Source organism: Lepidochelys kempii, chromosome 4 (assembly GCF_965140265.1).
Source record: "Lepidochelys kempii isolate rLepKem1 chromosome 4, rLepKem1.hap2, whole genome shotgun sequence".
NCBI lineage: Eukaryota > Metazoa > Chordata > Testudines > Cheloniidae > Lepidochelys > Lepidochelys kempii.
The window spans coordinates 102455982-102472996 of record NC_133259.1 but is presented as its reverse complement, the minus strand read 5'-3'; the positions used below and the strand labels follow the sequence as shown (position 1 = coordinate 102472996).

At 39.4% G+C, this 17015-nt stretch overlaps 1 protein-coding gene across 1 annotated transcript in view; it reads right to left on the bottom strand.

Annotated features, from left to right (window-relative positions):
• Window positions 1-17015, bottom strand: part of LOC140910989 (uncharacterized) — a 44437-nt gene that overhangs the window by 3302 nt on the left and 24120 nt on the right. Inside the window, exons 4-6 of the mRNA XM_073343203.1 lie at window positions 8125-8190; window positions 7092-7164; window positions 3298-3326 (exon numbers count right to left, since the gene is read on the bottom strand). Of these exons, the coding sequence (XP_073199304.1) occupies window positions 3298-3326; window positions 7092-7164; window positions 8125-8190 (168 nt within the window). The remainder of the gene's footprint in view (window positions 1-3297; window positions 3327-7091; window positions 7165-8124; window positions 8191-17015) is intronic.

The following is a 17015-nucleotide window of genomic DNA, read 5'->3' as shown; positions in this document are numbered from 1 at the left end:
TAGTGGAAGACACAATGAAGATGACTGGATGTAGAAGCTGCAGCATGTACTTGATCCTGGAGCGGGTACCTGAAAAGAATTTTGTCTGCATGAAGTGCCACCTGATAGAGCTGATGGAAGAAAAGATCAGAGGATTGGAGATGCAGGTGGAAACTCTGGTTGAGCTTAGAAAGGAGTTTAAGTGGATGATGGAGCAAAGACATGAGGAGGCTGAAGGGAAAAGCTCAGACTTGCAGATGGAAGCAGGAACGAAGAACTCTGAGGGAAGGCTGCTGGGTGAGGAAAGTGGACAGTGGAAGCATGTGACTAAGAGAACCAGGCAGAGGAAAAGATGGGCTAGTGAAGGAGAAATAGAGCTCAGGAACAAGTTTGCGGAATTGGGAAATGAAGAAGGGGCACAGCAAGTGGTCACTCAAGGTGAAAGGGCAAAGAAGAAGAGAATAGCAGCTAGTCCTATAGGAAGAGGGCAAGAGTCAATGGAGATAACAACACCAAATATGAGCCCCAGGAGGATATGGGATGGGTTACAGGGGATTGCAAGGGACACTAGGAATCGAGAGGACTTGCAGCCAGAGGGAACAGGGGATAGACTGGAGAATCACTCCATCATCAGGAAAAGGCAGGTCTATGTGATTGGGGACTCCTTACTGAGTAGAATAGACAGGCCTGTAACAAGAGCTGATCCAGAGAACAGAAGGGTGTGCTGTCTGCCGGGTGCTAAGATACAGGATGTGGACCTGAGGCTGAAGAGGATCCTAACGGGAGCGGGAAAGAATCCATTGATTGTCCTTCATGTGCGAACAAATGATACGGCTAGATTCTCACTAGAACATATCAAGGGAGACTATGCCAGGCTGGGGAAGACGCTTAAGGAAATCAATGCTCAGGTGATCTTCAGTAAGATTCTGCCTGTTCCTAGAGAAGGGCAACAAAGGTGTGACAAGATTATGATGCTCAACAGATGGTTCAGGCACTGGTGCTATAAGGAGGGCTTTGGGATGTATGGCCACTGGGAAGCATTCATGGACAGAGGACTGTTCTCTTGGGATGGACTTCACCTGAGTAAGGAGGGAAATAGACTTCTAGGAGGGAGGATGGCACAACTGATCAAGAGAGCTTTAAACTAGGAATTTGGGGGAGATGGTTGGGAGATGTCCAGGTAATCTCCACGCCAGATTTTAGCATTGAGAGGGAAGAAAACAAAGTAAGAAAGGATACAGCCGTGGGTAGGAGAATTTATATAAGGAGGAAGGGCAGTGTGGACACCAGTCTAATAGGTTATACTGGCTGTAGAATGACCATGCCTAAAAAGGTACAGAATGTGAACGAGGCCAAACAGCAAAAATTAAGATGTTTGTACACTAATGCGAGAAGCCTAGGTAAAAAAATGGAGGAACTAGAGCTACTGGTGCAGGAAGTGAAACCAGATATTATAGGGATAACAGAACCATGGTGCAATAGTAGTAATGGCTGGAGTACAGGTATTGAAGGGCATGTGCTGTTTAGGAAAGAAAGAAAGAAAGAAAGAAAGAAAGAAAGAAAGAAAGAAAGAAAGAAAGAAAGAAAGAAAGAAAGAAAGAAAGAAAGAAAGAAAGAAAGAAAGAAAGAAAGAAAGAAAGAAAGAAAGAAAGAAAGAAAGAAAAGGTGATGGAGTAGCATTGTATATCAATGATGAGATATGATAGAGACCTCTTTAATGTTTTTAATGAAGTAAATACTAATAGGAATTGTGTGATCATGGGAGAATTTAACTTCCCAGATATAGACTGGAGGACAAGTGCTAGTAATAATAGGGCTCAGATTTTCCTGGATGCAATAGCTGATGGATTCCTTCACCAAGTAGTTGCTGAACTGACAAGAGGGGATGTCATTTTAGATTTGGTTTTGGTGAGCAGTGAGGACCTCATAGAAGAAATGGTTGTAGAGAACAACCTTGGTTTGAGCAATCATGAGCTAATTCAGTTCAGAATAAATGGAAGAATAAACAAAAATAGATCTGTGACTAGGGTTTTTTATTTCAAAAGGGCTAACTTTAAAAAATTAAAGAAATTAGTTCGGGAAGTGGATTGTACTGAAGAACTTGTGGATCTAAAGGTGGAGGAGGCCTGGAATTACTTCAAGTCAAAGTTGCAGAAACTATTAGAAGCCTGCATCCCAAGAAAGGGGGAAAAAATCATAGGCAGGAGTTGTAGACCAAGCTGGATGAGCAAGCATCTCAGAGAGGTGATTAAGAAAAAGCAGAAAGCCTACAAGGAGTAGAAGATGGGAGGGATTAGCAAGGAAAGCTACCTTATTGAGGTGAGAACATGTAGGGATAAAGTGAGAAAGGCCAAAAGCCATGTAGAGTTGGACCTTGCAAAGGGAATTAAAAGCAATAGTAAAAGGTTCTATAGCCATATAGTCATGCTCAGGGTTTAGCTGACCATCAAATTTGAGGTCAGGAAGGAATTTTCCTCCAGGGCAGATTGGCAGAGGCTGTGGGTTTTTTTTTCCTTCCTCTGCAGTATGGGGCACGGGTCACTTGCTGGAGGATTCTCTGCACGTTGAAGTCTTTAAACCACGATTTGAGGACTTCAATAGCTCAGACATAAGTTAGGGGTTTGTTATGGGAGTTGGTGGGTGAGATTCTGTGGCCTGCGTTGTGCAGGAGGTCAGACTAGACGATCATAATGGTCCCTTCTGACCTTAAAGTCTATGATTCTATGATTGCGGCCTGAAAATAGACTGTCTCATTTACCTTTTCTTTTATGTGGATAGAAAAATATTTTTTAGGAATTCACCTACTCCTTGTTTATAGCTTTTGGAGATCCCTGAAAGAAAAAAAAAGTGTTCTCCCCACTATGTCTGTCTAAGGGGATTAGGCTATGAGTAAGCCATCGTGATAGTACCATAGGGCCTTAGGACTCATGAGTTAAGGAGTGTCATTTCACATAACTTTGTAATGTTTCTATTTTATTTTGTAGGAATGCTACCTTCATTGCTATACAGATTTGTTTATTATGCCTTCAACTTGATATATAGATCTGATGCTCAATTTTCCAGGGCATTCCTGCAATGTTTGATTAATTAGAGCTCCTTATTTCAGCACTGCTTTCTAGAAGGTTCTAAAGCATACCCCAAAAGTACGAATATGCAGAGTCAATACGTTTGAACTAAGTTACTAGGGTATAACATTCATTTGTCACAAGCTATAATTCACAAACACACACGCATACATGTACACACACCAATATAAATATAATTGTTCTAATTTTTCTAAAATATCTATCCTGAGATTTTGGTTAGAAATGCACTTACCACTCAATGCCTGATTTATGTCACATGCCCTGTAAATAAATATACATGGAAAAAATGTAATAATTGCTAATTATATGATACATAATATTTATTCATAAAAGCCAGCTGTGCTTTTATGTCAGACAAATGCTATGTCTTTAAAATTCTACTCACACTTTTAGGATTACATGTATTCTGGAGAAATAAACCTTAAGCCCAAACTAGTTACTGATTTTTCCTCTACAGAGATACAGCAATGCAAACAGAGTATACTGAAGTCATAAGGATAGCTAAGTGGGATTTTCAAAAGTACTCAGTGTTGGCCTAACTCTTCTCCCATTGACTCAATACCATTAAAGTCAATATCATGGACTTCAATAGGAGCCGAATTAGACCAATGCTGAGCATTTTTGAAATCCCCTCTCTGTGTTTTGCTGCCTATTTGTGCAACAAAGGGTATAATCAGGCTGACACCTCAACATTTGTGTTAGATAAGAACATGATGCTTGATCTTTGGAACTAAATATTAGAAGTTCATCCTGTTCACTTAATAGAAAATCAGGTAAATAAGCCAGAAAGGGTAGATGGTGCAGAAAATTTTAAATTAAATATAAAAAATTTAAATGGTCAGGCATAAGGCTTTGCTATTAACCTTGATTTAATGAAGCTGTGCCTTGAGAAGGGCCTCTAACGTGTCAATTATTTCAATATTAGTTGAGTATGTTTCATAAAAGAAGTTGCCCATTTTAGAGGGTTTTTTTCAGTGCTCAGTAAAATCCAAAATGTATTTGCCCCCCAAGCTATGGAAAATTATTACAGATGGGGCTCAATACTTTCCATTTTACAACCCTGTTTTTAATTGTTTATAACTTTTCCAAGCTCTAACCATTTGGGCTGATATTTCCCATGCTGGGTGTCAGCCTCAGGCTGAATTTTGTCAGAAAATTTCAGAAACATTGGTTCAGTTGTTTCCAGGAATGAGGTGAGGGAAAAAAACATGTTTTTCCCATGTTAAAAAATAATCTTTAGACCTTTTCTTTTAAATGCTTTTGGTCCTCCTCCCATGGAACAGGGACCTAAAATTTGGCAGGGGCAGGCCTTTGTGTCAGGAAGGTGCCTTTTGCTGTCCCTGTGAAAATCTGCCCAAATGTGGCCAAGTCAGGCAGGGATTCCACAGATAATAGGCTCCTGTTTAAGCAACCCCAGTTCATCTCCAGAGCAGATCCATCCTGTGCACTGAAAGAAGCAGGGGTCCTGTGGAAGAAATAGTATGTGATCATGCAATGAAGAACTGTATCATAATGCATACACACAAGTTGTCTAATTATGGTTTCACTGGAAATCTGAATTCTGGCATTGAGTACTTGACTAATTATTGAGTGCTTGACTTTGCAACCTTATTAATGTTCTTACACCATTTTGTGTGTGTGTGCAATTTAAATATGGAGACAGGCCATATTAAGATACACTATGATCAAGTGTTAATAATAATAAATGCATTTTTTTCCATTTTTGGCATGCTCTATTATAAAGCAAATTTTGTAGTGAAATCATGCAGCTTTGTTATAAATTATGACATATGAGACATCCAATGTAAACCATCATAAACTAGTTGGCTCAAATTCATCTCCAACGTGTCTCCCTGGGTTTCAGAGGACATAAGAACATAAGAATGACCATACTGGGTCAGACCAAAGGTTCATCTAGCCCAGTATCCTGTCTTCCAACAGTGACCAATGCCAGGTACCCAAGAGGAAATGAACAGAACAGGTAATCATCAAGTGACCCATCCCCAGTTGCTCATTCCCAGCTTCTGGAAAACAGTGGCTAGGGACACCATCCCTGCCCATCCTGGCTAATAGCCATTGATCAACCTATCCTCCACAAACTTATCTAGTGCTCTTTTGAACCCTGTTATCGTCTTGGCCTTCACAACAACCTCTGGCAAAGAGTTCTACAGGTTGACTGTGTGTTGTGTGAAGAAATATTTCCTTTTGTTTGTTTTAAACCTGCTGCCTATTAATTTCATTTGATGACCTCTACTTCTTGTGTTTGAGAAGGAGTAAATAACACTTCCTTATTTACTTTCTCCATACCCATCATGATTGTATAGACATCAATCATATCCCCCATTAGTCATCTGTTTTCCAAGCTGAAAAGTCCCAGTCTTATAAATCTCTCCTCAGACGGAAGCCGTTCCATACCCCTAATAATTTTTGTTGCCCTTTTCTGAACCTTTTCAAATTCCAGAATATCTTTTTTGAGATGGGGTGACCACATCTGCATGCAGTGTTTAAGATGTGGGCATACCATGGATTCATATAGAGACAATATGACATTTGATATGATATGATATTTTCTGGAGAATAACTACGGATGGTATCTGACCTTCCATGTTTAAATGAAAACTGTATAACTAACTCATTTAGGCCAAAAGTTGTTCTTGTACCCCCATGACATGAATTGGGGTGAAGCAGAGAATTAGAAGTTAAGTGATGGGGTCCTGAGCCATGCTGTCTGTGCAGGTAACATGGCTCAGATGTTTAGGGGAGCTCACTCTACAATGTCCCCTACTGCTGCTTGATAAAATACACATAGTGCACTGCCCCAACATTTGTTGAACGTGTGCAGGAGGGTCAGCGGTCTTGTCAAGAGGTATATGTCCCCTCAGCATTGTGAAGTACATTAGTCAGGCATACAGCCTCATACTCAAGGGATAGCACTAAATCATGCCTAGTCTGGTTCTCGCAGAGGTGAATTGAAGAAGTTCTCTGCACCATCTTCTCCAGATAGGGCAGAATTTTGCTATTTGCTAATTCTGTCATCAGTGAGTGCCAACACTTTTGCCCTAGAGTTATATTCATCTTAAACAAAAAACAGTGGCCATTGTGAATGCCATTTTAGCCCTGGTTTTGAGCTTCATGCCATTAAAAAGAGAGTAACATTCTTGAGTAACAAGAATTAGCAGTGCTGGCACCAGAATTCACTTAACTTGATGTTATCCCTTCAGTACCTGAGTAAGCAGAGTCACTAGCACTCTTACTTTAAACGGCAGTGACAAAACAGCTAAGGCTCTTGCCCAAGATAATGACCCCCCAAAAGATAACCTCACAGTAAAATCAGTGACATTTGTTTGCCTACTTTGCCAGTTGTAATGAAATATGCCATTATTACCTGATTTTAGATTATGAAGAATACTAAGTGATATTTACTTCTTTTGGAAAGGTTCTCAGGAACATAATGAGACAAACAAGATGTTTATCTTTTGTGGCTGCTGCAAACCTCCTGCGCGCAACACATTCCTTTTTGTCTTTTTCGAAGTCAAATACTAAGGAAAATACATTAGACTCCATTAGAGTGTGAGCATATGATTCAACTTCCAAATCTAAAGCCATAAATACAGGGTTCATTTAGTATTAAGAAAGAAAGAAAGAAAGAAAGAAAGAAAGAAAGAAAGAAAGAAAGAAAGAAAGAAAGAAAGAAAGAAAGAAAGAAAGAAAGAAATTGCCTAGGGTTACCTACTCTGAAGCAGCGAAAAATAGGACAAATGTGAGATTCATCAAATGGAAATTGTTCATTGGGAAAAGAAATTAAGCTGGCTGCTTTGAAGAAATAGCCATCTATCATAGGATCATGGGATCATTTTGATCCTGAAATGGGGAAAATGGGAAATATTCTGTTTAAATTGTTATTATAGTATTTTTCCATACTTGGAGAGCAACTATATATTGTACTTTAAGATAGAGCCAACTTTATTTTATACGAAGGGAACAAAAATATAAAGAACTAACATAAGGTCCATATGAGAAACTCACAATGTGTATGTGTCTCCTCTGAAGGCTGCATATGAACACAAAATGGCTGTTTCTTTCCATTTAAAGGTGCAGTCTAGAAGAAACACATCATAATATATACCAGTTACTTGCACAATTACTGAAGGATATAGAATACAGAAGGAAAATTATGTTGCCTCCCTCCAAACAAAACCCTGACTTTTCGTTACACATAAGAAAAAGAATTGCTTAGGTGATCCCTTCCTTCCTCTGCTTCTCAGAGAACTGGTCATCAGAAATGTTGCAGCAATTTTCTGTTTGCAAGCTATATATTAGTGCTGTGTGAAATATTCACTGCTAAAAGGAGAAGATTCAAAATTTTCCCCTTTTTACTTTCATGGAGCTTCCAACATTAGAATTAGTCAAAGATTTCTTTTGTCCACTGAAATTCACAGAAGAAGAATATATTTCATATACACATTCAGAATTTTCTTTTGACCTTAGAGAAATTTTGAACATGGACATAGATTCCTTTTAGAAAACTACTTTTTCCTCTCCCAGATAAGAACTGATTTTGACTTTCAGGAAGGAAGACAGATTGCTGAACTAACTGGACAGAACGACAGATGTTATTCTTCAAAATCAGAAAACCCTCTGGGGGACCCTGGGATGAATTTTGCATAATTTCAGTTTTTTTTAAAGAAAACTAAGAAAAGAAACATGATATTAGCATTAAAGGCCTGATCCAAAGTCTGTTGAAGTCAATGAGATCAAGCCCTAAATCATGTTGAAAAGGAAATAAAAGAACAGAAGAAAATGAAAGAAAACAGAAAAATAAAGTTTAACAGTTTGTTGTAAAGATATTTGGGACCAAAAAACTAGCTCATTGGTGGAGAGGGGTTTGTTTCTATAAAACAAGGACAGTCAAATAATCCATTAGCATGAAAGAAGGAGAATAGGGATGAAAGAGAGAGTGAGGATGAAAGACAGAATGAAGGATTCTAGAATAGACCTGGGGAAAAACGGGAGAATTTCAATGCATATTGTAATAGCGTCTGGCCATCTACTTGCTCACCTGCATATGACTCCCCTCTGTGCATACATATTTCCATGCTTTCACTTTGTTGCAGTATCTGGTCCTCTGTTTGATAAGATAATACATTAGAGATCCAATTAAAAAGGGAGGCATATTCCTCTGTCATTCCTATACCATTGAGTCAGCAAAGAAAATGAATGAATGACAAAAGTGTCAGCAGTAAACCATATTTTATGACATATTTCTACTTGACAGTAATTTAAATATGCACCTTTTTTAATAAAAACAAAACCTGCAGAGTTCTACTTTATCATGCAGTAAGTTCCAAACGTAATAGATAAATAAAAGTTGTGTACTTGAGTTATATATAAATTTAAATTAAATATTATATATATGTATTAGTGCTCCAAAGCGACCTAAATGTTTTTGAAAATCTCACCTAATATTTTACTGTTTTTGTTAACAACAAATGTGAGGTTGAAAGTGTGTTTCACTGGAGTACAGCCAACTCTGACAATAGATATTACACTTTCTTTGAAAAAATTCTACTCCTGTTAAAAAAAATGCCAAATTTTAGCATGTCTGATAATGAGGAGCTACAGGATACAGCCAGTTCCCTGCTGCCATATAAACCTTCATCACCTTCCATCGCATGCCTGACTTATGCCCCTAAAATGTGTAAAAATGTACACAAAAGTCACAATAATAACTTACGAGGAGATTGATGGCTTGAAATGTAACCTGAGAATGGAAAATGGTTTTTTATCATCCCCCAGGACTAGATTGTAACCTTAAAATCAAGCTTGAGGTGGGGACAATGCTGCTGCAGGAGCAGGGCTGGAATCAGACTGACTTTGCCTGTGTGTCAACACTTCAGTTAAACACTTGTGGCTGGCCCATATCAGCTGATTCAGGCTTGAGCTGGGAGGCTGTAAAATTGTAGTGACTGTAGATGTTTGGGCTTGAGCCCAGGTTCTAGGACCGCACGAGAAGGGAGGGCACCAGCGCCCAGGCTCCAGCCTGAGCCCAAATGTTTACACTGCAATGTTACCACCCCACAGCCCAGCCTGAGTCAGCGGGTGTTTAACTGAAGTATAGACATACCCTGAGTATCACAATCAGCTTCCTGCTTCCCTATTGCTCCCTTTTGCTAGTTGAGTTTACTTTATCCTCTGCTCTGGTGAACATGTTTGGTGGGAGGCAGAGCCAAGGCCCCCATCTTCCCCCTTCCTCCTTAAGGCTCTGGTGTTGTGGGCAGCCTGGTCCGAGGAGTAGGGGGATCCCTATATTCCTTTACCCATTGTATGGACACAAAGCCAGACTCTCTACTGAGCAGGAGCTAATTTGTTATTTTGACATTTAGGTATGTGACCCTGTCTTCCATATGCACAACAATATCCATTATTACAAGATGACACAAATATGTATCTTTTTTTTTTTTGGAGGGGCGGGTGTTTGATATTATACTGGATTACCTGAGAATACCTGTCACTGATCACTAACAGCCAGACTGGGGCTGAGGCTGTGTACCAGTACAGGGGGATAATGTCCCCGCAAGGCCTGGGTTTAGGTCTGGGTCTGTAGTGATACGTTGGTGGTGCATGCCCTCTATTGTCCTCCCTTTCCCAAAACAGTGGGTAAGAGGGGTGGGGATGATAATGTTGGCTAGAAGCAAATTATTATCCTTCTGTGGTAAGTGAGGTGGCACACAATGTGATGTCCCATAGCCAGGGCTTATGGTAAAATCACAATTTAGCCCTAAATCATACTAAATACACAAAGGAGGGAAGAGTTAATATTATTGTTGCAATCTTAATTGAATGCTGAATGCTGAATGTTGAATGCTTCACTTTGCAACCATAACATTATTTTAATGTTATATTTTGTATGAAATTTTCTGTTATTGATTTAAAGAAAATTAAACCACAAATTCCATCAGGTACAACTGTTGGTAATCAATGGACCAGAAATCCTGTTTCTTCCCCTATTTACTTTTGCTCTTTGAATAAAAAGAGACAGGACTTCAAGTCCTGTCTCCCACCCAATGCATATTTACTATGGTATAAACTACTTCTCTACACAGCCTTCCCCACACATCTTCACATTTTGTATAGAAATTGGAAACACTACTTATAAACACTCTTTATAAACTTCCCTAACTTGCCCATGCATGTGCATTGCCTGTGGAACATAGACAAACAGATACTTGATCATAGTTAAAAAGACAGTGTGCATATATAAAAATATGTGTTTGAAACCCTTTTTTTTTAACTTTCACAGATCACAATTAGTTCTTACAAAACCCCAGACACTATTTTGTTCAAAATATGTATATTTGGGGGAAATGCATTTTCTCTCTCTCTCTCTCTCTCTGCAGTTTTTAAAATGGCTGAACTAATTTTGTTCAAACTTTTATTTAAAAAAAATCTCCTGGACTGAAAACAAACGTGCTCAGTTTCAACCTGAAAGGTAAAAAATTAAGAAAGCTTCAGAGTTAGCAACACTTTCTTTCTTTCTTTCTTTCTTTCTTTCTTTCTTTCTTTCTTTCTTTCTTTCTTTCTTTCTTTCTTTCTTTCTTTCTTTCTTTCTTTCTTTCTTTCTGTTAGAACAGAAACACCCATGCAACTATAGGTGCCACAATGTGCCATCAAATTATTAACTTAACTATAGGTGCCACAATGTGCCATCAAATTATTTTACTCTTTCACTGCCTCTAATTTTTCTCTCTCTTTTTTTTTTAATATTTAGCTTTTTGCTTACTGAATCAATAGCCTCATATTTTTATATTTTTTCTAGCCACAGTGCTAGTTACTAATCAAAGATGATATTTGACTAACAATAGGATTTTGATTAGTGGTTAGTAAGAGTTACTCTATCAAAGTTCTGTTTTCACTTTCCAAAATACTGTTTTTCATGTACTTTTATGTTTGCTTGTATGCATGTAAGTAGCATACTGTACTTTGCAATCAAGAGAACAAAAGAAAATCAAAGAAATGCCCACCTTACTCAGTGTGGCTTTTTCAATTTTTATGTTACACATATCTCCCACTATGGTTCTGATTGATAGATTTTGAACCTAGGAGATTGACAGCATGTAGGATGTAATCAGTAGGAAGAAGAGTGGAGTGTTCAGCTTACAGAAGAGTGGCCTACCTGCACAATAGCACTAGGAGTTGTCACAGCTGCCTGCCTGTTAGTGCACTTGAAGGAGAAAATGATAAACAGTGGCTGTGAAACAGATCCAAAAAAGTGATGTAAGTGCTGCCTTTTTAAAATTATGATTTGCAATGTGGGGTCCTGCCTTCAGGAGCTTGATTTCTTCGCTTTAAGGTTACATTAAATGCTAGTTTCTTACATGAGATGGGTGGGCAGATAGGGATGGAGACAACATTGTTATGGCTTCTGAGCAGGCAGGAAGTTCAGGCCCCAAGAGTGGATTTTTTCCTTGCTGGGAGAGAAACAAGTTAGAGCTAAATTGTTCTTGCTCAATTCCTAAGCAAGGGACGACATATACTTAAGCTGCTCTCGAATACACCAACAGCTTGCCTACACACACAGTGGAACTGAAAGACGCACATATGTAAACCACTTGTATTTAAATTGAAATAGAACACTCTGATTCCCAGGTAAGGAGTGTCCATACTCAGACTTGCACCAAAATAACTAAAGATGTGCACTGCAACCAGTTTAGTTATTTCAATTCCTCTGTGTATAGACAAGCCCCAGAAAACAGATTGTGATTCAAGCCACATTTTGCTCCCCAGTATTCTCCCTTGCTCCATGTGAGGAAGTATTCTCTGCCAGTTCTGTACCTAAAGCCGATTATTTCTCCTGTTGCACCTGTTCAGCTGGAGAGAAAGCAAAAACTCCCTCCATTCCCTGCTCCTGTCTGTGTACCCTCTACCCGCCTGTGCAGGAGTGGGATTGACAGTCCCACAGACGCTGTTCTCTTTCCATTCTACTAATTGCAATACAGGAAGCAAGTACAGGAAGTAAAGGTGCACCTATCACCCCCTGACTTCCTGGCATGGATGCATAGGTAGGATCACAATCTGTCCCTTAATCAAGTGACACATTCTAATATAATGTAATTTATTTATAGACATATGTACAGGCTTGAACAGGGATATCATCTTGAACAGAAGGCACCTACCCTAGTCCACAAATGAGGCATGCCCTTTCAGAACTCCAGCAACCATGTGTATTAAGACCTGTACTATATATTTGTAAGACCTGAGTGCCAAAGCCACACCTCCTATTCGCATGGGTTTTGCTGCTTTCCAACGCAAAAGGAAGTGCACCTGAATTCAGATTATTAGTTATCATTTTTATTATTATATTTTATTTTTATCTTTACAACTCCCAAAAATGCCCCCAGGCACTTTACAGAATAAATAGGCTAGACCCCTGTCCCAAAGAATTTACAATCTGATTTTAGATATGTTGTGGCAAGTCCAAATTAAAAAAAAAACAAAAACAATAAATAAGGCTATGATACCAGGCTGCCAAAATAAGATTAAGGTTAGGCATGTGCATGGATCTCAGGAATTCAGGGGTAAACCTCTGCACTTAAAACAAGGCTCCAGTGTCTGCTTTGATAGCATATCAAGTTTGGAGTCACCATTTGTCGTCTATGGCTAAGTGAATTTATTATGGAGAGGTTGTTCAGTCCAGTCCCCAGCACCCATGACACAACTAAGTATTATCTAGAGTAGACCATCCTTGACAGGTGTGTTTGTTTAACCTACTCTTACAAATCTGCAATGATGGAGATTCCACAACCTCCTTAGGCAATTTATTCCAGTACTTAACTACCCTGGCAGTCAGAAAGTTTTTCCTAATGTCCAATCTAAACCTCCCTTGCTGCTCGTTTAAGCTCATTGCTTCTTGTCCAATCATCAGAGGTTAACAAGAACAATTTTTCTCCCTCCTCCTCATAACAACCTTCTATGTACTTGAAAACCGCTATCATGTCACCTCTCAGTCTTCTCTTCTCCAGACTAAACAAACCCAATTTTTTCAATCTTCTTTCAAAGTCATGTTTTCTAGACCTTTAATTATTTTTGTTGCTCTGCTCTTCCAATTTGCCCACATCTTTCCTGAAATGTAGCACCCAAAAATGGACACAATACTCCAGTTGAGGCCTACTCAGCGTGGAGTAGATTGGAAGAATTACTTCTCGTGTCTTGCTTACAACACTCCTGCTAATACATCCCAGAACAATGTTTGCCTTTTTTTGCAACAGTATTACACTGTTCACTCATATTTAGCTTGTGATCCACTATGACCCCAGATCCCTTTCCACAGTACTCCTTCCTAGGCAGTCATTTCCCATTTTGTATGTGTACAACTGATTGTTCCTTCCTAAGTGGAATACTTTGCATTTGTCCCTAATTAATTTCATCCTATAATGAGGATAAGTCTCTTCCTCATCTTATGGAGTGTACTCCAGTGCATTGGCATTACTATTGAAAGGCCTAACTTCAGTCAGGCTTCTTAGTATTGATATCTGAGTTGTATTAGAGACAATGTACTGTGTGATTGTAGTTGTCATGGTGGTTCTCTGGAGGAGAGGTGGACCTTGATATAGTAGTTCCCCTTTTAATGGGTTATTAGGCATGTAACAAACTGAAGTAGATTCTTAGGAGTTGTTAAAATTCTACCCTCAAAATAAGGGGAGGATGGGAGTGTTGATAAGGTTGGAGAACCTCATGGAGTTCATGCTCATCCTTCTTCTTTGTGCACCTCCAGCACATAGGGTCAATCAGGGGCTGATGGGGTCACATGGTGTATTCATCACACTGTCTTCTTAAGGATGTTATGATTATACTTTGTCCATATGCAGTGTGGAGATGATTATCTTTGACATGAAATTCTATGTTAGTCAGTAGTATGAATCTGATATGATAGCAATATTGATATCACTTTTTAAAAGTACAGTTGATTTTAAACATTGACAGTTGAGCCATTCCATTATTATTATTATGTTATAAATGGCCAAGACAGGTTACTTCACATTATGACTAAGGGCAATTTTCTGCTCTCTGATTTGCAAGATGGATTTCAACTCTGTTATTGGCCACTGACAGGAGATCCATGTATGAAGTTTGTGTGGAAACTCCTTGTTAAAATATTTGCACTGCATCATTACTGCCAATTCCCTCATATAGTCTCAACAAGTTTGTCTGCTGTCAATAAATCTTGAGCAATCTGGAGCACTTAGAAAAATCCCAGAAGGCACTGTGTTCTTCTGATTCTAGAAAACCTTTGATTGCATGAAATTTAAAGTTTACAAGACCTGCTAAATTGCCCCATCTGCACTAAGAACTGACCTCAGTGAATTGTTGCTGAACTGGTGTTGGAACCAGTTTAGCTGCGAGTGTACACAGGACAATTCAACAAATTTATTGAAAATATGAATTCTACCACAAAACCAATCACCCTTGCTATAATGGTGTCAAAAAACATGTTCTCCTGTCTTCCCTAGCAGCTATACGCTGATTCAGGAGGACCAGTTGCTGACAGTTGTTGTCAGTAACAGGACAATTTCCAAGCAAAGATATGGTTTCAGATGGATTTTGTGGGATATTAGAGAAGATAAATACTGGTGTGATGATTTATTTTTTCCACATTGCTTTGCCCATTCAATTTGAAACAGCTGAGTTCCAAATGTCTGATAAATGTTGGTTGTAATGAAAATATGTACAGACTTGTAAAGTTGAACTATAGTGTGACTGTTGGATGCTGCTATATTATCAATGTTACTCAGCACTACAGGCAACATTGGTAAATTCTCAGCTACAAGCGAAATAGGTTCTGTGTTTCAACAAACTCCTTATCTGCTATTGCAGCTCACATGTCTAAAACTTCCTTCCTTGTCAGGAAGTTCTTTCGAATGGTTTTGAAATCACTGACTTTGTTCAATGGGGTGTTATCAGTTCCTTTCCAATCCTGTCACAGAAAGTGCCTGGAGAATAGACTAATTTCCTACTTATCTGACTACTGTTTTTTACAAAGACTCTGAACTGTAATCTATTTTGTGGCTAATCCTTTAGTTTAAGTCCCTATTTATGGGCATAGTCAATGAGATAGAAGTAGCAAAATAGCAATCTAACCCCCTCATACCATAGAGGGACAGAGGAAGAGAAATTGCCAGAGTGTGCAGATTTCATCTACATTCTCTTTGATACTGAGATTCTTCTGGCACTGTTATTAGGGATTTGTCAGCATTTTCATCTGAAACTTTGATTTTTCAAGACTTTTTTTGTTGCATAGGCTGGTGACAAAGCTTTTGACTTCAATGGGAAGTTGATCCCTATTTCCTGCGTCAGTCTGGCAGATTTAAAAAATCTCTTGCCTCTGCCTTTGTGCCACCTATCTTCACTGTAATGAAATGCCATGAGTCAGAACACTGCTCATGTCTGTCTATGAGAATTCAGTATGAAACTGTGCTAGCAGCCCCAACAGCCACTGCAATGTGCAATGTAGAGGAGATGGGTTAGCCCAAACCTCTGAGCTACAGCTCAGAGGAGAACACCTTTTGGGTTTTGAAGCATTGTTTCAATATCTGCTTGCCTTGGCTTTATTCATACTTTCCTACCGTGGTAAAGAACTTGGAGATCCTTGGAATAAAGGCACTTTATAAAGGTTAGATTGAGACTTGGGTGACATACCTGTGCAGGGGAGAAAGGGTGAGTAAGAACCAAAATACCAACACCACACATTGATAAAATAGTTAGCAGAAGTAAGTAGATGCTACACACCCTCTGACTCTCTTCCCAGAGCAGATTGGTGGGGAGGAGTGGAGAATGGATAGGGCCTTGGTTACAACCCTGTTCACTGTCCAGCATAGCTGAGCCAGTGCAAGAGTGGGATGGAGGGTTGTAATCTGCTGCTGGCATAGGCCAGTAAGAAATTTCTATCTCTTTTAAAGCAAAGTACAAACAGAGTATTGACTGAGGCTTCCTAGAGCCACAATTCATTCCCCGGGATGCCGCTGGTGTGCAGGAGCTTCTCACCTTCCTTTACTAGGGATGTGTCTGAGAGAGACAAAGTACAGTAGAACCTCAAAGTTATGAACACCAGCGTTACGAACTGACCGGTCAACCACACACCTCATTTGGAACCAAAAGTATGCAATCACGCAGCAGAGACCAAAAAAAAAAAAAAAAGAACTAATACTGTACAGTATTTTGTTAAACATAAACTACGAAGCAAATAAAGGGAAAGTTTAAAAAAAAAAGATTTAACAAAGTAAGGAAATTGTTTCTGTGTCTGTTTCATTTAAATTAAGATCATAGAATCATAGAATATCAGGGTTGGAAGGGACCTCAGGAGGTCATCTAGTCCAACCCCCTGCTCAAAGCAGGACCAATCCCCAATTAAATCATCCCAGCCAGGGCTTTGTCAAGCCTGACCTTAAAAACTTCTAAGGAAGGAGATTCTACCACCTCCCTAGGTAACGCATTCCAGTGTTTCACCACCCTCCTAGTGAAAAAGTTTTTCCTAATATCCAACCTAAACCTCCCCCACTGCAACTTGAGACCATTACTCCTTGTCCTGTCATCTTCTACCACTGAGAATAGTCTAGAACCATACTCTCTGGAATCACCTCTCAGCTGGTTGAAAGCAGCTATCAAATCCCCCCTCATTCTTCTCTTCTGCAGACTAAACAATCGCAGTTCCCTCAGCCTCTCCTCATAAGTCATGTGTTCCAGTCCCCTAATCATTTTTGTTGCCCTTCGCTGGACTCTCTCCAATTTATCCACATCCTTCTTGTAGTGTGGGGCCCAAAACTGGACACAGTACTCCAGATGAGGCCTCACCAATGTCGAATAGAGGGGGATGATCACATCCCTCGATCTGCTCGCTATGCCCCTACTTATACATCCCAAAATGCCATTGGTCTTCTTGGCAACAAGGGCACACTG